This window comes from Zeus faber (genome assembly GCF_960531495.2).
Source record: "Zeus faber genome assembly, chromosome: 12".
Classification (NCBI taxonomy): domain Eukaryota; kingdom Metazoa; phylum Chordata; class Actinopteri; order Zeiformes; family Zeidae; genus Zeus; species Zeus faber.
The window spans coordinates 15,539,990-15,563,899 of NC_137196.1; the positions used below are offsets into that span (position 1 = coordinate 15,539,990).

The window sequence follows — 23,910 nt, forward strand, 5'->3', positions numbered from 1 at the left end:
TGGGGAACTGTCCAAACACGCATATAACAGATTCAAGTCCATGGCTGGAGTACAACACAGGAATATGGATTGGATACAGGCCATCATTGAGGTTGCAGCTGTCACGATCATGACATTTCGGTCAATGATTAATAGTCTTACAAATAATTGCGATTTATAAATTTTTTTTTTGTTCATTTTATGCCACAAAAGACAAACACGAGACACTCAAATCTTATCTTGTAAACAGTAGGGATGTTATGACAGTTTTTGCTCGTTGACTTGTCGGAGGCGTTTAGCGATTAGTCGTTGTTGTGGGGGCGTGTCCCCGTTATGCACAGGCTTCTTTTTGTTTCATTCAATTAGAAAGCGGAGTAGAAGATATAAGCGTAATGGTATGGTCCACTTTAGGGGTGGACCATACCATAAATGTTTTGAGCCCACCAACCTGTTGTTTTTTGCTCTTTGGGGGGGGCTAAATCTTAATCAGGGGGGTCGGACCGCCATCAGATAGGGATATGCTTTTTCCACACTTAATCACGGCGGCACCGTGTTGGCGCTGTCGTTTCAGCGTCACAATTGCGCCAGCAGAGACAGAAGTTTGAAATTCTTTCTTTACTCTTGCCGTTTTCACACCAAAATTAGCGGGTTGACCCGGGTTTTTCTAAATCCGGATCAATCCGCTAAAAGTAGGCGATTAACACCTTTGCCATTACCAGGAGAAATGCCTTTTTTTTTCCTGGTGTGTCAGGTTTGACGCCCCGAACACGCCGGGAAAAGGGCCGTGTCACGGTTGCAGTGTTATTGGGAACAAAACAGCAGAGGAGACAGCGACTTAAACAAACAAGGACATAAAACTGTAAAAAAAAAGTATTTTGAGCCGTTCAAAAAAATCGGATCGTTCATGAACAACCCAACACTACGGTAGAAGCAGCGTGGAGCACCATGCATAGGTACTCCATGCAGCCGGTGTGCCGATCCATCAGCAGCGGGACCAGCGGGGACTGCCGGGGAGCGTGGGGGTTCTCCACTGTGCCCCCCACAATCACAACATTTCACGGTACCCCATGAGGAAAAAAAAGGCAATAACTTCTGATTTTGGATTCTAAATGAGATATGAAATGATGGAATGATGCACAGATATTCCTGTCTATTTATGGGCCAGCGTCGGGAATTTAAACTCGCGTCGCATCGCGCAGGTGAAGGGGCCGAAATGAGCGCGTCGGCTCTAGCCGACCCCCAACAATTTTGTGACATTAAAAGCAATCACCTGTTATTATTTAAATAACTTAATTAGTTGTTTTAACGTAAGTGAAAACTAAACCATTTTTCCGAATCAACAATGCATTTCTTCGCATGCATTTTCAAACACAGGCTTGAATAAATACACTTATTAATCATGATAAATGAGATATAAAAACGCTAGAGAACTGCATGGTTTTACCGAGATGTGATGGCAGTCTGACATGATGACAAAGTCGTATCTGAAACAAAATCTAATTTTGCTACGCGGCCCATATGTGTGATGTGCGCGCATTATGGGACAGGACAGGAGGCAGCTGACATCTCAGGCACAAAAAAAATAGATTATAATAATGTGTATATATATATATATATATATATATATATATATATATATATATATATATATATAAATAAATAAAATAGGCCCGCCTCAGAATTATTAGAAAGAATTCTGAGAAAGCAAAACTCCAACGTTAAAAAAAAAAAAAAGGAAAAAAAAGAATAGATTTTCGATTTTGACTGTCGACACGGAGAACCCCTCGACAGTCAGTCAATCAGCCTGCGCATTTTAACATCCCCAGTGAAGCGAAAGAAGAAGACGACAATAATGGGAAAATACAAACAGAGACTACGCACACAAAGCGAGACAAGACAACTGCACCAGACTATGTTCGTCAAAACCTTCCTACTCTGCCAGCGCATCAATTTACCAATGTCTCATACAGATTTATCCACTGATTGACCCTTGATTTGAGTTGGGAGGCAGGTAGGCGTTTTCTTCCTTTTTCCACAATCAACTGTCACTTAACTGCGAGCTGTGGTTTGGCGTCACGATCTGTGAGCCAAGAGACTCGCTTCGATACAGAAGTGCTTTGGTAAACCATGGAAAGGGGAAAACAAAACAACAACTAAGCATGCGGCTTCCTGTCACCTACATACTGCCCGAGTTCACTGCCGCGACCGATCAACACAGAGCGGGCGTTTCCTCAATGTGCCCACTCTCATGCAACCGCAGAACAGCACAGAAAAAAATAAATAAATAAATAAATCACACCTGTAGAGAGAGCGGCCTCATCCATGCCAAAACAAAACAAACAAAAAAAAAACCCTCCATTTGTTCATCATTAAACTCAGATAGCATATTTGCATCACCTGTAGCAGAGAAATTGTCTGGGATGGAGAGGTGCCTCCAGAAGCTGAACGCCGACCTCTGCCTGGACTGGAGGCGGTTGAGTCGCTGCGCCAGGCCCCCGCTTTGGAACCAACAAACAAAACGAAAAAGGCTGTTATGCAAAGCTTGTTGGGGTGCGTGCGAGAAACAATGCGCGGCACAAAAGACTGCAGGAACAAACTTCGGAGGCAGTCTACTGATCACAGATAGTCATCTTGCATCTTGGGGGCTTTGGCGGTGACATTTGGCTCCAGCGCCAGGTGTCCCTTTCATGATCAGTGAATCAGTGGAAACACTGTTGTCTGGTAGACTCGACTAGGCTTGTGTTGGTTTGTCTGTATGTCTCGATATTTGCCCATTATTATGCAAATATAAGAAAATGAATGCAAACTAGCATAAGGAAAAGAGTATAGGTAATTAAGTATAATATGTAACTTTCTGAATTAAAATGTCTAAAAAACGACTAGACATGTGATATATTTTGTTGAGTTGTGTACTTAAATGATCCCAAATGTCTCCAACAATTTTCGAACCCAGAGAAATCCGTACTTTAGATACAGGTAACGGTCCGTTTCAATAGGTCACCTGTCAATATCGTCAAATCCCCTTTACCCCATTACTGCTATAAATTCTGGGAAACAGGGGGAGGACCGGATGATACGTCAGAGAGGGAGAAAGGGCCTCAACGAGGTAGCTCATGTTAGCTAACCAGGGTACTGCACTATTGTTTGCATTGCTCTACTATTACTCTTTTAACTGTTGTTTGATGGAGCACGATTTTTTTTTTTGCGGATTACTGCGCGTTATGTCGCTGAAGCTGTCCCCGTAAAGAAGAAGACAACTACTCCCATGATCAAACGCTGTCTTTTCTGATTGTTTCGACTGAGAGACCCCTAGAGGTAGAAAATCACATATTTTGCGATTAAAACAAAAAAAAAAAAAAAAATCAAACCTGTGAAGTTTTCTTTTCTTTTTGGCAGAGTCTTCTGGAGTTTTGGACTGCTTGTCAAACTGTTTCTGGGGTGTCCGCAGCATCGCCTGAGCCGATTTGACCCAGTCGCTGATAGACAATTTGCTGCCCTCACTGTCAGCGTCCAGTCTGCTCGGGGTCACTGTGTGACTGGTCGCTCCATTGCTCAGACTACCTGAGATCCCCGGGTCACTCAGCTACACACACAAAGGAACAATTTAGGGGTCACTTAAAGACATTTTGTTGGGACAAATGTTTGACACATGCGAGTTATCATGTTCTGGTGCCATGATCTGTAAATATTTGTGCAAACAATATCAAACAGCTTCAATGGACTCCTTTCAGAGTTGAGAAAAGTACGGCTTTAAGAGTACAGTATACGATATTTTATATTTTTCTTTTAATAATAATAAAAAATAATCAGAATTGCATATTGTAGCGATATTATAGGATATAGCATAGGAAATGAAATAGGAATAGAAAAGGAAATGAAATACAAAATTTCGCATTGTATAACACACAAATAAAATACAAAACAAAAAACCCCAAAGCATATCGTATTTGAAGAATTTAACAAAATTGTCCTGTTTAGGTCATCGGGTGGGGGGGGGGGGGGGGGGGGGGGGTACTGAAAGCACCCAAATACTATAAGACCAAACCAAAAACTTTTTTTTTTTTGCTGTATCACTGCGCGATGTGCCGGAGGGCATCGGATCACATGGAAAAATCCATGAGAAAACCACAGTTCCTGTCATGTGCAGACAAGACCAGCATTCCAGGTTCTGTCAGCCAACACGCTCACTTATTTGAATAGACTTGACCCTGCTGGGCAGCATGCCAGCAGAGGTCACACTCGAGCGAGCGAGCAAGAGAGAGCGAGAGGAAGAGAGAGAGAGTGAGAGGAAGAGAGAGAGAAAGAGAGAGGGGAACACTATGTTCCTGGCCCAAAAAATGTTTCACCCAGTACTGAAAGCATTTTAAGTACACAGCACCATGCTCTCTACCTCCTCCGCTACCATGTCGTACTGAACAAACAGTAGTAAAAAGCTGTTTATAGTGCTGCTCGCCTGGCCCAGTCCTGATGTGGTGGAGGTTATTAACCTTGTTGGCTGCTGTCAGGGACTTGGATTGAGGGTCCAACTTCATCCGGGAAGTGGCTGTCCCCTCTGGCCTTGAAATACACTGCTGCCCACGAAGCTGCGCCTCCCCGCTTTTGGGGCTGGGACAATAATAAAGAGGTCTGGCTGAAATGCTTCTAGTGAGTCATCCATATGTTTGTCTTCCAGTAAGAAGCTCTCCAAGAATCAAATCATTCTTGTTGTATCCGGTTTGGTGCAGTTGTATCTTCTTTGGTTTGGTATGCTAGTGTCCGAAGTTAACAAAAAAACAACACAAAAAAAACAACACACCAAAAAGACAGTTGTTGTCACAGGGACAACTTTTTGAAGGGCATCTACATGAATACAAAATACTTTCGTCCAAACTGGAAAGGGACGTTTTGGACCCGAGTCAAAAAGAGCAGGAGCACTTGCCACCACCTCGTAATGCCTCTTCCTGTGCAACTCAGTGATGCAAGCAGCTGGAAGGTAGGAACGTCAAACTAGGCCACTAACTGACAATGACCCAGTTAAATCAAATTGATCGTATTTTCAGAATGGCCTCCTAAAACTAAGGTTAAAGAGAAACACTTGTCACAAAGTACGGTTCTAGCCACACACACACACACACACACACACACACACACACACACACACACACACACACACACACACACACACACACACACACACACACACACACACACACACACACACACACACACACACACACCTGTGAGTGGACATGCCCTTGTGCAGCGCGCAATCAGATCATCAAACGTCACCAAATGAGTTAACATCAGCGATGTGAGCACCTCCCGTGTCTATTATGCACATTTTAGTTTGTTATTTTTAGAGCTTACTGTGCACAATCTTTGGGTGCGGTGCAATGACATTTCACTGCATATATGTACGAACGCGTGCATATGTATGTGACAAATAATCCTCCTGAACCTTGACCTTGAATCTAATTCCAGCATCATTAGAACCTCTGGGGCCTCTCTTTTCTAAGAGCCCCACACGCCAAGCCTCCTGCTCCTTGATCGTAATTCTCCTTTGACCCTAGAGAGCTGATATCAGCACATAAAACTGTGACAAGAGGAAGTGGCTGGCTCTGGGAGTGATAATCATCTGTCTTTGGGCTTCCTCTCACTTCAAATACCTTGCAAAGTCAGACCTCTATGACAAGGCGCTCCACCAAGAGAGTTTCATTTATCAACTGGGGTGAAATGCAAGCAAAAGCATAGATCCTAATGTCATAATTCAGTTCTCACAAAAAGGAGACACTCCTTTCAATCTGTTCCCAACCAAAGGGAGGTCAGAGTGCACAATCAAAACAGGAGCTTGAACGAGGGTGGGGCGAAAGTGTGTTTGAAGCGTCAGTTATGGCCTTTAAAAGTTTCATATTTTTACAATACCGGAGACATCAAATGAATCGAAGAGTCGCACATTGCAGCACTGTCATAAAGGACTGGCAATGAATATGGAACGGAGAATAGACTATACTGACGGAAGAAGAAAATATTTTATTACAGTGCAAAATGCATTTGAAAATCCAAGTATTGGTGCATACAATTACACTGTAAATGAAGGCGAATTGTAAAATAATATTGTAATATTGATACTTTGTTTGTTATGCAACTATTTTTCCACTTCAATTAATAGCACCATAGCCACAAATTAATTGAAATACTTCATTCCTGAATTTGTTCCATGATAAAATTTTGTAATCAATGTCAGAAAGTATTCAGTGCTGGTGAGTTAGTTAGAAATTGTAATTATGCATAAAATGTTTACAGATCAATATAGAATCCTATCCTAATCTCAGCGATGGGAATGAATGGATATGGGATCGAATTGTGACCGTTTGTATTGAAATAAACAAAGCTTGAATTTAATTCTACCCAATATACAGCCCTACTATAAATTTAGAGCATTAATAATATATAAATAATATCATGACATGATATTGTGGCCATTTTCCCGCCCATTCAGACGCCAACCACCAAGTCCTCTTAATTACGAAGACAAGTTCGCACAGTGTTGGTGAACAAGTGATTGAACTTGGATGGAACATTCAATAGCACTCCTTTTGCATTCTCTCCACGCCGACGCTGCCTTTAGCAAACACCGCTCCTGAGAACTTCGGGAAAATGCTGCTAATATCAAACCGCCGAACGGGTGGGTCCACAGAAGGCCCTGAAGGAATATCTTAATGCACTTAACATCTTAACACGGTGCAAAAATGGGAAAGGCAGAACAGAATACACATTGTAGTTAGAAGTACTTTGTCAACGTTTAAAGTTAGAAGTTAAATAAAACAATAGTCTGCAAAGTAGCAGCACAGCATCAGCATCCAAAAACCACAAATATAACTTTCAGCTCGTTAAAATCTGCTTGGTGTGATTTTCACTCCATTAAGAAAGTGATTCAAGTTGGTTTCAACTTATCAGGTTTGGTTGTTTTAAATTAATCCTAAGTCCTACTGCTTATTTGAGGCCATGGGGGTTTTTCAGGCTGTCACAGTGTAGTACAGCGCTACTCCACCTGGTGGAAAATGTCATTTTAACATGCAATCAAAAATCTTAAAATTCCTCAAATAAACCCATTTTTAGCTCGATACACAACGCCAAATATTGTTCTCAGCAATGTTCTCACTTAGGCCTGAATGCTGAATATTCTAAGTATGGCTTGGAAGATCATTGGGTGGGTGCAATGTTTGTTTCGATGGCATATTATTTGAACTATCATTATTTAAAAATTGGGAAAGTAGAGTTATTCATGACACAAATACGACACAAAGATACAAACAATATATGTTGAAATACACCCTGTGCTGTGGTGGACATGGCATTACATAAACACAGCATAAGAAAGTGGAATACCCCACCTAGTGTCCATGCGGAGTTTGAGTGCGCCTATCTTTTTTTTTAATTTTTACATTAAATGCGATATATATTTTGTTTTTTTAATTACTTATTATATCAAACATAAGAAATTACTTAATTACTTAAATTACTCACCGTTGTTGGATTCAGAGGTAATGCTTTTGGGTTTCCATCAAAGGGGCCGTACTCGGACTCGCAGTCGGAAATATGTTCCCCACTGTTGTTTTTGAGCTCATCCTCGGAGTTGACATCACTGTCTGTGTCTATAATGGGAAGGTCCTCTGAAAAAAAAAATAAATAAAAAAAAAAATGGTGCACAAAAGTTATTTTCCTTTATTAGACTTGAAAACCAAGCTCGGCTCTCGATTCAGGAACAAAATCGACAAATTTGCCTCGACAGCGGAAATTATTTGAAAGCTGTATTCTAACCTTCATTTGCCTATGTTAAGGATGTATGAACCAACGAGTTAACATGGAAATTACTTTCACCAGCTACAGATGAAGGTATCCCCAAGGTTTACATTAGGGATGCAACGGTACACGGTATATTATCAAACTGTTGGGTACGCCCCCGACAGTTCAACACAATTCAATGCATGTTTTCACATGACAGATGAGGAAGGAAGGCATTGAAACGTGAACAGTTCTGTGACTGTGTGCACTGGTGCACACAGTCACACGTGCAGCGTTCAGGTTCCGGCAGCAATATGTAAATATCACTAATGCAACAAATGTATTTATTTTGGGGTACCCGATTCGCTGTTGCTGTCCGGAGTCCAGTTTAGTCGTGTTAGGTACAATTTTCTAAATTTCTGTAATGCCATGATCAGCCTTTAAGTGCTTTTATGTTTAATGCTTTTGAAATAAATTGTGTGTGTGTGTGTGTGTGTGTGTGTGTGTGTGTGTGTGTGTGTGTGTGTGTGTGTGTGTGTGTATATAAAAACACATGTTTACATGAAGTATCGCATTTTTCATGTGTTTTTTCAGATGAGTATTTCTCATGCTCATGTGTTCAACCAATCACTGTGGACTTACGTCTGGACCAATAACTGTGGACTTATGTCACTGAATGTTCCTCTTGTGTCGTTTTGTTTAAATGTCCCTCAAAAACGGTGTTTTAACAATTACAGATCGTTTCTAAATTATGCAATAACCGTTTAGTAATATATACCACACACACACACACACACACACACACACACACACACACACACACACACACACACACACACACACACACACACACACACACACACACACACACACACACACACACACACACACACACTCTCTCTCTTTTGGTTCGGTAATAACATGGCCCCACAAGCCCCACACATGGACGACCGTGACTTACCTGTATCAGATGTGAGGTCATACAGTTCTCTGGTGAAGGACTCCAGTGGGACTGCAGGTCTTTTCGGTCTCCTCAGCGTGTCCCGCTTCGGCGCCACAGATTTCGGCTTCCGACTCTCGGAGTCGGACAGCTCACTCTCACTGGAGCTCCATGCAATGTGCACTGGGTCCTCGTCATGATGAGTAGGACTGTTCCGCACTGGTCAACCACACATATAGAGACGGGAATATCAGTAAGTCTTAGTAATAGAAAAATAGGTGTCTCATAGAGCAAAGAAAATACAGACATTGGTTAAAATAAATACTTGTGGAGACACCTGCTGTATATCAATACACAATTAATTCTAGAAGAAAAGGTTGCAGAGCATTGAAAATACACACAGCAAAACCAAAATAACTCTAAAGCTGCTTTCACACATGCACTCAATGGCCGGATCATGTCTGGATCTGATTATCTGGACATTGTCCGGAGTTGCCCTTTCACACATTTAGCTCACAACCGGAGATTGTCCGTCTCACACGCGTTTACACCACCTGGAAATAATGAGTTTGGGTTAAACAAAAGGGCGGAGCCTGGGTAGAGCATGTAGGAGGTAGGATGTGACGCAATAACTCTGCGGAGTTTTACAGTACACCCAAAAAAAGCGGGCGAGGCTACAGACTTATCAGTAGTTGGGCTTTTTCTGCGTTGATACTCCACGCATTTGCAATATAAACAAGAGAGTGGGAAGAAATAATAAAGAAAGCAGAAAGGAGTATGCAGTAACTACGCTCCGTGCACGAAGATCCGCAAAAGGTAAATAACTGCCGCATGATAGAGATGTCATCAACACACGACGTGCCCACTCGCTCACTGTGAATGTTCCGGACAATCACCTGCTCCGTTCACACATACTGCTCAATCGCACATTACCCAGACTTTGTACTAGGGTACTGGCTGGGTAAAGTCCGGGTAACGTCCAGGTCAAACGATTCGGACATTTCCATTCACACATACTCATACTCACTCATCTGGGTAATGCCAGAATAATTCCAGGGTTGCACTGCATGTGTGAAAGCAGCTTAATAGTTAATTTCAACACTTAAAAAGTGTCCCAAGGTTCTACACCCCTGAGTAATTTTAACATGTTTGGCTTTTTTATTTATTTAATTTTAACAATTTTAGCAAGTGTTGGGATTTTGACACTTCGATAGAGTTTATACTGACTTTGAATACAGTTTAAATTTAACACTACTCGATACTTAATGGTGTAAAACACTAGTGTTGAGTTTTTGTTTTTAACTATATAGAAAGGGTGTTAACACTATACATAATACATAATGTCAACCCTATAGTATAAAATTAACTAAAAATCACTATAAAAAGACTAAGTGTTGATTGCTTTACACCATGTTTTTATTTTTGTGCACAACAAACTTTACCAAGGGCCTATTTCAGAATGCAGCTAAATGATATTCCACCATACAAATGAATACCATAGAAAAAAAAATCTGGCTATGCAGTCATAAATCTAGACCAGCTGTTGCTAAATGCTAACATTTACAATGGACATTTATAGGCTAATATTGTACCGAGTACAGTATACAACTATTTAGGCACGACACTGACTTTTTCCATGTTAGGGAAAACTTCAAATTTGATGGAATTTCCATGTAATAATATAAAAATCAATTGACAATTTTGTCTAAATATGAAATGTAAAGGTGTTATAGGTTAAAGGTGTATAGAGTCCCACAATCTGTACTTTGTTTGGCAATCTGTTTGCCTATCTTGAAAGTTAAAAATAGTAATAATAATATAGAACTTATTGAATTATATTTTCTACAAGTTTGACCTAGTTATTCCACTGGCTTTGCATGACCCATTTCACCAACAAGAAACAAATAAGTGGTGACATCCAAATCAACCAGATGGGGGTTTTTTTTTTTGGGGTTTTTTTTTTTTTTTTTTGTTTTTTTTTTCAACAAAATTATCTGATCGTCTGACCAAGTTTTGGAAACATGACCACCACAGAAACTGACAAGTGTCTTGTGATAAGATAAGTGTATCTGGGTAATATATCTGATTAGACGGACGTGAGTTGTAAATGACTGAGTTTTATATATGTGTTCCATATAGATATAACAAAACACAACACAACATTTAATTATCTCAAATTAAAAGGTTTTAGGGAACATATGTAGACCCTCGTTTAAAGGTCACTTTGTGTGTATGACTTATTTTGCTCAACTAAAATAATGCAACAAATTTACCTGAAAAAGACGACTGGACCAACTTTCTCACAGCAGACAATTTCCTTCCAGATGAATTCAGATCCTGGAGCGAATATAATAATGTTGTCACAATCTTATAGTTGAGTAATAGTGAAACACAATAATCTGAGTAAACTCCAGCAAATGCTGAAAGGGAATCAATAATAGAATTGGGGGGAAAAAATATATATATACTATTTGAGGAACATCATGGAAATAAGCCTTCCGGTTTGATTGTGTTATCCTGACTTTTTAACTTTGTGTCTGGCTTTTGGTTTTGGTGGGGGGGGGTTTTTTATGAAATTGTCAAATCAATCAATCAGTCAATCACACGTTGTTCCAGTTTTCCTGGACCTGATTAACTGGATAAACTCTTATGATGTTTGTTTTCTGTGAAAATGTTGTTTGGTTCTATGTTTAATTGAGACGCCAAACACCCCCTCTCTCTCAAGACATTTACCCAGTTGTAGTGTCTTCTCATAGTTTTAATAGCCGGGACTTCTACTCTGTGAGATAAGTGCTGGAGGTAACAATTAATTATAATATTAATATTATATAATTATAGAACCGTATATATTCAGAGCTTATCGAGCTCATTGCGCGTAATCACCGGGTGTCATGACATTTCACTGCATATATGTATGACCGTATATGTATGTGACAAATAGTCTCTTGAACTTGAACGACGCACATGCATGAGCGGACACTCCAACAACGAGTGCATTATTATCAACTGAAACACAACTTCAACTAATCAGATCTAATACACAAGACCAGTCAACCTTGATCGCCGGCACGTCCCTGAAGCTGTCACCGCACCTCTCCCAGCACCTGGCTGAGGAGGACGATGACGCTGCCTCCACTTTTTTGAAGTCGTCCGGAATGGAAGCACACCTTGTAGGCCTGTTTCCAGTATTGTCCTTGTAGTACTTTTTACGCTGCAAAGTAAAACAAATCAATGAATGGTGATTCAATTAATAATTGTCATTAATGATTATATTGCTATTATTATTATTATTATTATTAATAATAATAATAATAATAATAATAATAAGAAGAAGAAGAAGAAGAAGAAGAAGAAGAAGAAGAAGAAGAAGAATAGTAGTAATAATAATAATAATAATAATACAATTATATTGATATTATTAATAGTAATTATTATTGTTATTATTATAACTATCATATCTTAATACCATTAGTAATATTATTTTAATAAAAAGATGCTAAGAAAAAAAAAAAAGGATTTCCTCAAAGGACTGCGGCATGAAAACACCCACTTTGCAAGCAAGCAAATAAAAGAATTGGAAGAGTAGAAACACAAACGATGGCGTGCTCAAACGAGTTTTGAAAACGAAGTCCTCGTTCGATTAGTTTGAACGAATTATCAGGTTCGTTCTTTTCGATCGCCCCCCTTGATTAAACCTGGAGATAACTAAGTTAGCTCTCAAGCTACATACCTTTCCATAAGACATGACGACCAGTGTTTCGTGTATCAGTGGTCGCCGGTTTCTTTTCACGTGCTAGCGTGTGCAAACTTAAGTCCCCGAACCTGCTTTCTCGTGTGATGCACATTAAAGTTGGACTTTTATTCACAGCACAAACATCCCGGTGGACATTAACTTCATGGCGCGTAGCTACTATGCGAGCGCTTGTTTAACGTCCCGGCGCCCACCGGAGGCGTGCTGTGTGCGGTGGTAGGAGCAGCAGACCATAAACCTGCTGATTATGTTGAAAAGGGCTACTGAATAATTCATACTTGAATTAAACAGTAGTAAAAAAAAATATATATATATATAATATATAATTATAACATTTTATATAATATTAACAATTCGTAGATAAATTATGATATAATAATTATGGGGAAAAATCATTCGACATGCAGTCGACAACACACAAAAAAATGATTAAGGGTATTAGTGAAGATAAATAACCAAACGCTCGTAGATATACACTCAATGAGCATTTTTTTTTAGGAACCTGTACACCTACGTATTCACGCAAATTATCCAATCAGCCAAACGTGTGGCAGCGGTTCAAAGCATGAAATCATGCAGGTACGGCTCAGCAGCTTCCGTTAATGTTCACATCAACCATCAGAACGGGGAATACATGTGATCTCGGTGTTTTCGACGGTGGCATGATTGTTGGTGCTGATCTCCTGGGTCTCTTAGAGTTCACTCAGAATGCTGCGAAAAACCAAAAACATCCAGTGAGCGGCAGTTCTGAGGACAGAAACGCCTTGTTGACGAGAGAGGTCAACGGAGAATGGCCAGACTGGTTCGGACAGAAAGACCACGGGAACTCAGATGGCCGCTCTGTGCTATTGTGGTGAGCAGGAAAACATCTCCGAGTGCGCAACGCGTTGAACCTTTGAGGTTGGATGGGCTACAACAGCAGAAAGACCACGTCAGGTTCCCATTCTTCCAAGAACACAAAGCTGAGGCTGCTTGGGCACAAGCTCGGCTAAACTGGACAGTTGAAGACTGGAAAAACATAGCCAGGTCTAAGGAATGAATCTCCATTACTGCTGAGGCACACAGTTGGTAGGGTCAGAATTTAGCGCCAACAGCATGAATCCATGGACCCAACCTGTTGTGTCAACAGTCCAGGATGGTGGCGGTGGTGTAATGGGTGTGGGGATTTCTTCCTTGGCACACTTTGGGCCGTTAATACCAAACAATAATCACTTGAATGCCACAGCTTATTTGAGTATTGTTGCTGACCGTGGGCATCCCTTCATGGCCTCAATTTAACCGTCTTCTAATAACTGCTTCCAGCATGATAATGCACCCCGTCACAAAGCAAATGTCGTCTTAAACTGGTTTCATGAACATGACAATGAGTTCAATGTTCTTCAGTTTCCTTCCCAGTCACTGGATCTGAATCCAGTAGAACACCTTCGGGAGGTTATAGAACGGGAGATTCGCAGCATGAATGTGCAGCTGACGAATCTGCAGGAATTACGTGACGCAATCATGTCAACACGGAGCAGGATCTCAGAGGAATGACTCCAACATCTTGTGGAATCCAAGAACTGAGGCTGTTTCGAGAGCAAATGAAGACCGTACGCAGTATTATTATGTTCCTAATAAAGTGCTCAGTGAGTGTATATGGACAGTATATTGAAGCATCGTCTTGGACTCATGTGAAATGTTTTATTACAGCACATCCATCTGAATCGCAACACCTTTCAAACAGCAGGTTAAACATACAAAAGCTCACTTAACATTGTTTTTTTTATTAAATATGTAAAAAGCAGGTCAAGTTATTCACAAATAAAAATGCAAACATGCAACACAGTTCGGGGAATGCATAATGAGTGGGACTTGGAAAACATTTACTATTCATTGTTTTTTTGACAGTACATGTTTACATTCCTGTTCATTTACACAACAGTATATGACTAAAGCATTATGGTGCACTGCTGAGTTCAATAATAGTAAATGCAACATTATGAAAGGATATACAATGAATGTAACTTACTGGAATATAGTATGTCAAGTTACTCAGTGAACTGACACACATTTCTAAATCCTGCGTTGAAAAGTCATAACTTTATTTCCATTGAGAAGACAGCAGTGACAACTTACTGCAAAAGTTTAAAAACAAAAAAACAAAAAAACAAAAAAAAAAAAATTCATCTTGATAAGACTAGTCCACAACAAATGTGTCTTCCTCCCTTATGTTTATGACCTACTTAAGTTAAACCTGTCACCAAAACATAACATTTGGTGTAAAACCAATTGCTGAACACGTTTGATTATCAGAAATACCATAATTTATGAAGATAGTCGTAAGACAGTCGTAGCTGATATTTCACTCTACATTTCATTCACAATGAACTGACTGTAGTGTCTCCCTTCACGAGGATGCATTGTAGAATCTCAATACTAATTCTAAGGCTTAATAAATATGGTGAAGGTCTAAGGACAGATTGTCCAGTACTGGATCAAATGTCAGTGCAACATATGGAAGGAGGTTAGATAAGAGCTACTATCGGCCCTTTCAGGGCATTGCTTATTGCATTCTCGTGAGTAATATCGCCAATGTAAAATTTTAAAACATAAAATACATACAACCGAAGGGACAGGAGCTAGAAAAAATTGAACACTTGCACTCACAGGTAAAAAAAAAAAGTACCTGTTCTGACTTCAGCATTTCATCACATCTAGGAATTAAATTGACTTTTCACCCACACTGTCCATGGAAACATCTGTGATGTTCTGTGATGGTCTGAGCTCGTCAGCTTGTGGAGGTTATTACAGCGAACCTGCCACGGCGTATCACCAACAGTCACAAAAACACAGAATATTAAATGGCGGGATGAAAACAGGGAGAGAAAAAAAAAAAAAAAAAAAAAAGAAATGTGGTGCTTCTTTTTCAGGAGGTGCTTCATTTGTTCAGTCTTCAAGAGAACAAAAAGGAAACCATGAGGAATACTTAAAATCCTGTAATAGTTCTCACGAAAAAATAAGGGTGTGTGTGGTTGAAGTGACGGAGGATGGCAGTCAGTATTCATCCTGTTCTTGCTGATCATCCGGTACCTCCTCGTGGGGCTGCTGCTCCGCCTCCTCTCCGTCACCCTCGGCCAGATCCCCGGCCCCCTCCTGAAAGGAGAACGCACAGCTAAGCTCTGGAGCTTTGTTACACAGGCAGAGCAGGACATCGCACCTCATCGCCTCGAGGAAAACAGCTCTCTCTACTTCTCGGACACATTTCTTCAAACCGTTCGTTCTATTTGCTGTGCACCCCGACTGAAACCTATCTGACCTGAAACAGAGAGCCGACATACTGCCATAGAGGTTCAGCATGTTCTCATCAGGTTGGAAATCAGTCGGCTCCAGACCAACCTGTTCGTCCGTGGAGTAGAGGACCTCCATTAGCCGGTCGACAAACGGGGCGTTCTCCTCCCCCTGCTCCTGGCAAAGCAGCTCCACCTCCCGCAGCTTGCTGAAGTAGAAGTCTCGCTCCTTCTCCACTCCTTCCAATGCCAGCTTTAATGTGTTCACCTGTTAGAAATTTAGAGAATGGAACATTCATTTAAAACTGCGATTGGGTTGAAATGATTCTTCAACTTACCAATTGACAGAAAATTTACTTTTTTTTTTTTGTTGAATCTCAAATATGTGGCATTTTCAACTTTGTTGAAATTGTGAATAGCTCAATGTGAAAAAATAGATAATAATTAATGCTCTAAATGTATTGCAAAATTTTATTAGATAATCAAAGAATAATTCTGATGAATTTAATATGTATATAGTTGTAGCTCTGCTATACAACGGATCGGGCTATGGTTTAAGTCAAAAAGCCAAAAATTGAGGAGAATGGATGATTATTTCACAAAATGACCTCCAGAGACATAACTATATAAAGAATTGAGTGCGATACGTTCAACTGAGATTCAGAATATTCCATCAACAATTGAAATCAATGTTACCTAGACACTTTTAATTGACACAGATTGTTTCTCCCATATTTGTAAGAAAAAAAGATGCTTTGCATCTTGAATATTTTAAAGACAAAAGCCAATATCCTGAACTTCCTGAATCTCCAGAATTTAGTCCAGCAGGACCAGATTAATCCTGAATTCCCCCCAAGGGATTAGTAAAGTCTTATCTTGTGATCTCATCTCCCACAACGCAGCTATTGGCATGTAGCCTAAAAAAACCCCCAAAACAGGTCCACTTCTAAGTGTCCTTTTGATCACACCTGGTCGTTCAGAAGTGTGACCTGTGCTTCCAGTTCCTTCTCTCCCTTGGCCGGAGTTGGTGTGGTGGGGATCTTTTTGGCAGATGAGGGTCTAGATGATGGTGTCGAAGCCTTAGGAGTGGTAGCGCTTGCTCTGGAGCCTCCTGCAGCACATTACAGTTCAAGATTAAACTACTATCACTACTATACTTTAAAAAATATATAATCGGGAAAGAAATAGCTAGGACTAATAGGACTAATAAATGAAAGGACTAAGAACAAAATCCTAGCAGTTCAAAGTTTGATATTATTATCATCATTAGTAGTGGTAGAAGAAGTATCATCATTAGGGCCGTACCCAACTCTGACTTTTGTCAGTCTAATTCGATTTGGCTGTTCAAATAAAATTAGACTTTTCGTCAGCATCACTTCCGAAAAACAAATTACAGTTGTCCGGGTTCCCATGAACGCAGCATCACTTCGGAAATGAATCACAGTGTTCTGTGTTCCCGTGAATGCAGCATCGGTTCCTTCTTTCGAGCACGTTCAACTGGAGAGCAGTGTCCGCGTCTTCCTATGTAATGTCAGAGAACGAGTCCATGACTCCCCTTATTTATAATTCCTCATTGAAATCTTATCCCTGTGCATTTTTTGTAAGCTTCTGTTTTAGCCTGTTATTGAAATGCACACTGACTGACAAAAAAATCAAATAAAAATTGACTGCTCGACTTGACAGATGATTCGACTCTCAGGGGGCAGCTCTAATCATCATTACTATTACTATTATCATTCCTTATTATCATATCCTTATTATCATATTTATTATTAGTATGACTGGCAGTATTATAATGTGTCACCGTCATAATCACCATTATACAGCTATCTAACCATAGATATAAAGATGTATATGTACCTCATGGCTATAAACATGCTATCATATTACAATATAACTCCTGCGTTAGTTCTAACTGATATACTAAGTTAATGCAATGCCCCCCCCCCCCACAAAGGACCTTATTACCACTGTCCAAAACTTTAAGCTCACCTGCTGTAGGGGAGCTGGCAGCATGGTGCGACTTCTTTGGCAGGTTGAAGATCTGCTCACCGGGGTCAGGCGGGGGGATGGCGTCCTGACCCTGCCTGGCCTGGACGGGGTCGTACTCTTTACCATCGTAGTTTGCGTCAAAGAACTTCTTGAACCACTGGATGAAGTCGAGGTTGTCCTGAAACCTGCCTTTCACCAGCTTTTCTACTGGAATGATCTATCAAGGATGAGAGAAGATCAATACAAAGGAATAAGCAACCTTGGAATCCAATGCTCAGGCATCAGATTTTTAAATGCAGGACAATTGTATGCAGATAAATAATATTAGGCTATCTCCTGTGTGTAGTCTATGCAAACATGGTACTAACGCAGAGATTAGGAATGTAAGACACGCTCTCCAAAACGCACCTTGTCCACATTCACCCGTTTGAAGGACGCCTGCAACACTTTGAAATTGTGGATGTACTCGTGCTCCAGTTTAGCTTGAAACTTGACCTTCTTAAGACTGATGCAACCAGGGAAGAGCAAATCCATGAACTGGCAGTAGGCCGCTCCTGGAGAGGGAAATGAAATTACACTTAATTTTATAAACTTCCGACTGAACATGAGTTGAGCATTACGGAATAATTGATCATGCAAACCAGAGAAGATTTTACTTTGCCTCAAAATTCATAATGTCAAATAAAATCGCACGTTAAAGAAAGCCAATTGAGGTACATAAGACTGAGTAAAAGGGTATATGTCAAGTACGATATCAGACCATTTCTATAGTTTTTAAATTAAGAGAGTATAGATCTACTGCAGTGAGAGGCTTTGGGTCATATTTTCCCTTTATTATTTATTTAGACTACAAAATTGTACATCATGACACATTAATTGTTTCACTATTTTATACACTTATATTTAATGCAGTAATATTCTACACATTCATATATATTTAATTATTGCAAATGGCATACACTATGTCATGAATATGGGATACTGACTCCTGTATGTAGACTCCATAAGGACTAGTTTTGGCAAGTTTATTACCGTTGTTTTACAAGTAAGATGAACATTGTGGTTTATTTATAAACTATGTATATGGTATCATTAATAAATAACTATGAAAATTAGGATAATAATAGTAATATAATAATGATGATACTTCTACTACTAATAATGATAATAATGGGTAATATTAATCTTGGACCATCCATTAATAAATTGGAGGTAATTTAGTCTAATTTATCAAAATGACCTGCTGCACAGTATTTAACCAAACAGCTTGATCGATCCCTTAATAGATATAACCCTTTTGAAAGCACAAAGGAATTGACAAACATAATAAATTATGCTATAAACTACGAAAAGACTTAGTGGGCATTTGAGAGCCTGGAGTGATTGTGATTAGATTACTTGGACGCGGGAGGACACAGCCGACGCCAAGACTTATTTATAGACGGCTCTCTAACAGCGATAGGTGAGCAAGTTTCCAGGTCGCTTTAACATTCTCAAGGCTAAAAATAAGGTGTTCTACAAGCTTTACATACTGTACAACCATGCAGTAATTATCAACACAGATACCAGTACAAACAACTGGCATGCAACTGGAAACAGATTTGTTCTCACCTGAGGAGAGCTGCTCAACTTTAGTATAATTTAGGCAGAGAATATCGTTAACCCAGGCAGTGATGTCATGCCTGCTCATAGTCTCCTGGGTTATTGAGGTAGAATATACATTGACCGCCATCCCCCAACTGTAAGAAATAGGCAAATAAACAACATTTGGATAATAGTTCAATAAAATAATTACTCGACCAAAAGACATTCAACTTCAAATAAAGATTTAAAGAAAATGGAAAGAAAACACACAACAGGCCTAGTGTCTTCAAATGGTGAAAACAACTATTTACCAAAAAGAAAGACTTCTGAAGAATTGTCTACCCCAAAAAGGTTAACAATTGTGATGTTGATTCTGTCTGGGCCACCTAAGGTCTGAGACAGAAAACAAATTAAGTCCAATGAGGTTTCAGCTCAAATTAACCAAAATAATTTGTTTTGACATAAGTGCCCTTATTCCCTAATTATGAAGCAATATGAGCAACTACTGCGAATGGCGCCCAAGTGATTGCAGTTTATGTTGACTTGAATAAAATCGCAATAGGGACCCATCTACATCTTAAAGTATTCATCAAACATCGCCCCCCCCCCCCCCCTACAGAAAACACAACCTCTCCAGCAGTTGGGAGTTAAACAGGATTCTATTTGTCCTTTTTTTTCATCGTTTGCCTAGAATGCAGCAGCTATTAAACGATACATAATCGTTTATGAAACATCATCACATGGGATGCGTCCTCGGGATCAGTGATTTGGTGGAAATTGGGCCAGACGCTCTAATGTCAACAAAGCGGATGGCTGCTAGCTTGCTTTGTCAGCCACGCAGGGCTAGCTGACAACCCAACCCGGCTGGGGCTGACGCTCTGTAAAAAAAATAAAATAATAATAATAATAATAAGACACCGTAAAAGCACCAGGTGCGAGCTTTAATAACAGGGTGTCCTCTCATCTGCACGACTCCTTCGCGTTTATCGTGCTGTCCTTTAGAGCCAAATCAGCGGGACTTGGGAACGGGAATGCATTCAGTGGGGGAGGCTCGCACGGCGTTTGACAAGCCCGGGATCGCGATCTCCTCCGGGGAGCCTCCGCTTTAGCTAACAGCCACACGACATGCGGTGGATGCGGCAGAATGACCATCGTACAGGACCGATCTAGCGGATCAGCTGGTAAATACATCAACCCGCGGGTGTTACAGGGATCGGCCTTGAGCGCTTTACGCCATAGTCGGGATTGTACTGACAGTACACTGAGGACGGGGTTCTAACACTTGCCGGCGGGGCGTTCTGGCAAACGGGCCACGGCGAGAAACGAACCCAGCGAAAGGGCATCTTAAAGTGCTGCTGGCTTCGCGCAACGTCCCAGCCTTTATTCCAACGGCTCCATTACACCCGTTTACCTGTAGGCGCGCTCCCCTCGCACTGTGTTCTTTCTGTAGGGAATGATGTTGGATCCGTTGTCCGGGACGATGTCGTTGTTATTCTCTCCATTTGGGGACAGTGCTTGGGTGGGACCAGGCATTGGCTCTCTCGAAATATTGAACAGATAGCCTGTTCCTCCCTGGCAAAAAGGACGATGGAAACCCTAAGAAAGTGCCGCACCTCAGGCTCGCTCCGTCTGCTCGCGAATCTCTGCGCGCTGACGTCATCGCGGCCCGACCCACGTGACCGCTGTGGGTGTCTGCCCGTCCCTCCGGCAGCGGGGCGTTTTGGCGTCTGCTTAAACGAATGCGATCGGTCGTCGCTGTGACGTCACATCACGATCGATCGATCGAACGGGTTTGTTTGGGCGAAGCTCGTGGCCTCCTCTGGTCGTGCAGAGTGGCGGGTCTTCCGCGGGGTCTTCACCGGGTGTACAAATTAATGGGTTGGTTGCGAAGGAACACGCGGCGCACCAAATCATGGAGTGATCGCCATCATTTGGTTAGGTTGCACTGAAAGGGGGAGGTCATGGAAGTAGGCCAAACGAGTAGTTGGCTCCTTTCTCGGACATGCAGGCACAAGTGGTACTGGTACAACTGAGGGCCAAATAACCGTCTATGCTTTAAACCACACAACTGCATAATTTTTTATATCGGGATGAACCAGGTGGTGAATTCAACTGTTAAATAACAATAAGAAAACCACTAACGCAAATGTGTTAACGCTTCCTGTGAATCAAAGATGTTTATAAGCTTTTAATGAAGATCCAAATCCTTGGATTTGGACCCACAGTGCATTATGTAACTTGTAATGATCTGCACGCTTCAAAGGACATGGGACCGTAGCTCTAAACCAGCATGGGCCTGTTAGAGGCCTATCTGCCTTCAACACAGTGCATATACCATTTCATTGACACAAACAGAATGAGGTAGAATTTAAAAAATTCTTATATTAAATATATATATATATATATATATATATATATATATATATATATATATATATATATATATATATATATATGTGTGAGCTTAGGTCTGTACTCTATTTGCCTACGTATTTTGAAAACATCAATGCATGGGACATATCACAGACTAGCATGTAGCAACTGCCACTTGTTCAACACCATGCCAAAAACCACCTTAATTGCATCTGAGAATGGTAAAGGCACAGTGCGTAATCAAACCATAGCCAGGCTTGATCAAGTCCATCAATATGGTGGCAAAGGCAATTAATAGAAACAGCACAAATTCAATGATATAGCACTCTGAAGTACAACTCTTTGGCAAGAGTGAAGCCAACAAGCAGCAATTCAGCATGTGCAGCTTATCTTGAGTGAGCTTGTGTACAGAGTAGGGGTTTTCTGACACCAGAGGCAGGATGTGTGTAATTGCTTTGAGGTTTACCCAATGGAAATGATTCTCAACCTCATTCAAATCAAAGTGCGTCAATTTGATGCACATTAGACCACAGACCCCATTTGAAAAGATTTTATCTTTGGGCCCCCAATCTGAGAAGATTTTTATTGTTGATTATGTGATTTGGTCCAAACCTTCATACCCGTCTATACTATAGTTAAGGATATAACCGTGAAACTAGGACTAAAACAGTCGTTACTGCACAAGCTTCAACGCTGATGACGTTGATGTAAATGAAATAACAGGGACGTTTAACGATTAATAATTCTACTGGGGACCCCCTGACACTTCTTGAAGCAGCCCTGAGGGTCCCCGAACCACATGTTGAGAACCACCGCCGTATACATCAGTAATAGCATCCGTAGTTTCTGTGCATTCTTAGAGTAAATGTGTGTGTAATGTAGACTTTGAACGTTGGGTGCAATATCCATCTCCAGAATAAATGACACCAGAAGTAATTGTTGTATCAAGTAGCTCATCAACCCTTTTCACTATATATTATATTTTCACTGTGTATATATAGTATTATACTATATATACTACTGATGCACCTGATTGGTCGGTATGTACTACTATATATATATATATATAAAATACTATTATAGTATTTTACTATATATACAGTTTCAGGAAGTAAAAAAACCTTGCCATGTTGATGCTGCAGCCCTGCACTAATCCATCTCATGGGTTGGAGCTCTGGGTTGATGCTCATAAGCAAATGTGGAATTTTAGAATTTCACTGTGAGAACCTGGAGTTTTTCGCGTCTGCATACGTACCCTTAACGCATGCCAAGAACATATATTTAAAGGGGAAAAACTGGGCGAGCGAAGACTTACTCAAGAAACTCCCTTTACCAGAGCTTGGACTGGGGATAGTAAGGTCAGTGACATACAGTGTACAACCGTACACACGTACAACCGACACTTTACCTTCTGTTTACTTTATAAATGACACGTTTACCGTTCACAGACGGACGTAAACACGTGTACGGATAGCGCCGTGCCGTTCAACGTGACGCAAACAAGCTAGTCGTAACACAAGCTAACTTTCGAAGTAGATACACCAACCTCATTCATCCCGTAACGTTGGGCTCAATACCGGCAGGATTGGGTTAAATTAACTGGAGATTAGAAATGAGGAAAGCGAGTTCGACGGCATTCTGACTGTTTTCCCAGCAGGCAGGCACTGACTTGTTGGACGTCTATTCCATGTAGGGAGCGAATCGCCGGCCATGCTAATTACGCGGCTGCACTTTGACAGGCAGCAGATACACGTTGAACCCGGCGACTCCTGAACTGACGTCGCGCTGAAGCGAACGGACCTTTTGTTTTTATTACGTGCATCGTAAGGTGTAAATGTGACTCACCAGTGAACCGGATCCCTAGTTTACACGGCGTTTCTAAAAAAAATAAAAAATAATTCTGCTATTTTCCTTAGTCACCCCACCCTTAACTCGCCATTCGTAGTAGGTAATGACGTTTAAAGCGCACCCGCGTGTGACTGGTCAGCGAGTCACCGCTGATGCATCCGATTGGTCGTTAGGTAACATCTGCCCTGAGCGCGACCAATCATATGTTGATGCGTTGCTCATTGACTACCGCCGACAGCTTCCTTGCGCCCCCCCCCCATGTCACTTTTCCGTTGACTTCTGCTACGTTCCTACGAAACTCGGAAATCGGTCATTCCGAGTCTGTAGCACCCATTACCGAGCTAAATATCCAGTGCTTTTGTCCGGGAATACATGGACGCAGTGAATTTGTGAATTATTCGAGCAGCCAAATG

General features: G+C 40.9%; 2 protein-coding genes across 5 annotated transcripts in view; both read right to left on the reverse strand.

Moving 5' to 3' along the window:
• spidr (scaffold protein involved in DNA repair) overlaps positions 1–9,714 on the reverse strand; it is a gene marked incomplete at its 5' end in the record, with an annotated part of 32,039 nt that extends 22,325 nt beyond the window's left edge. The window contains 5 exons of the mRNA XM_080010379.1: positions 2,377–2,477; positions 3,348–3,562; positions 7,486–7,631; positions 8,705–8,902; positions 9,711–9,714. Coding sequence (XP_079866505.1) covers positions 2,377–2,477; positions 3,348–3,562; positions 7,486–7,631; positions 8,705–8,902; positions 9,711–9,714 — 664 coding nt within the window. The remainder of the gene's footprint in view (positions 1–2,376; positions 2,478–3,347; positions 3,563–7,485; positions 7,632–8,704; positions 8,903–9,710) is intronic.
• Positions 9,715–14,100: 4,386 nt separating this feature from the next.
• Positions 14,101–23,584, reverse strand: mapre2 (microtubule-associated protein, RP/EB family, member 2). Of its 4 annotated transcripts, XM_080010266.1 has the most exons (8): positions 23,495–23,499; positions 20,688–20,848; positions 19,304–19,431; positions 18,101–18,246; positions 17,693–17,909; positions 16,669–16,811; positions 15,810–15,968; positions 14,101–15,566 (listed from the first exon to the last, which is right to left on the reverse strand). In XM_080010266.1, the coding sequence occupies exons 2-8, from the start codon at positions 20,807–20,809 to the stop codon at positions 15,468–15,470; spliced, it is 1,014 nt and encodes a 337-aa protein (XP_079866392.1). In that variant the 5' UTR covers positions 20,810–20,848; positions 23,495–23,499; the 3' UTR covers positions 14,101–15,467. The 4 variants fall into 4 exon arrangements, with proteins under 4 accessions (XP_079866392.1, XP_079866393.1, XP_079866391.1 ...); XM_080010267.1 differs by lacking the exon at positions 20,688–20,848 and having other exon boundaries at positions 23,495–23,584; XM_080010265.1 differs by lacking the exon at positions 23,495–23,499 and having other exon boundaries at positions 20,688–20,913.
• Positions 23,585–23,910: the final 326 nt, after the last annotated feature.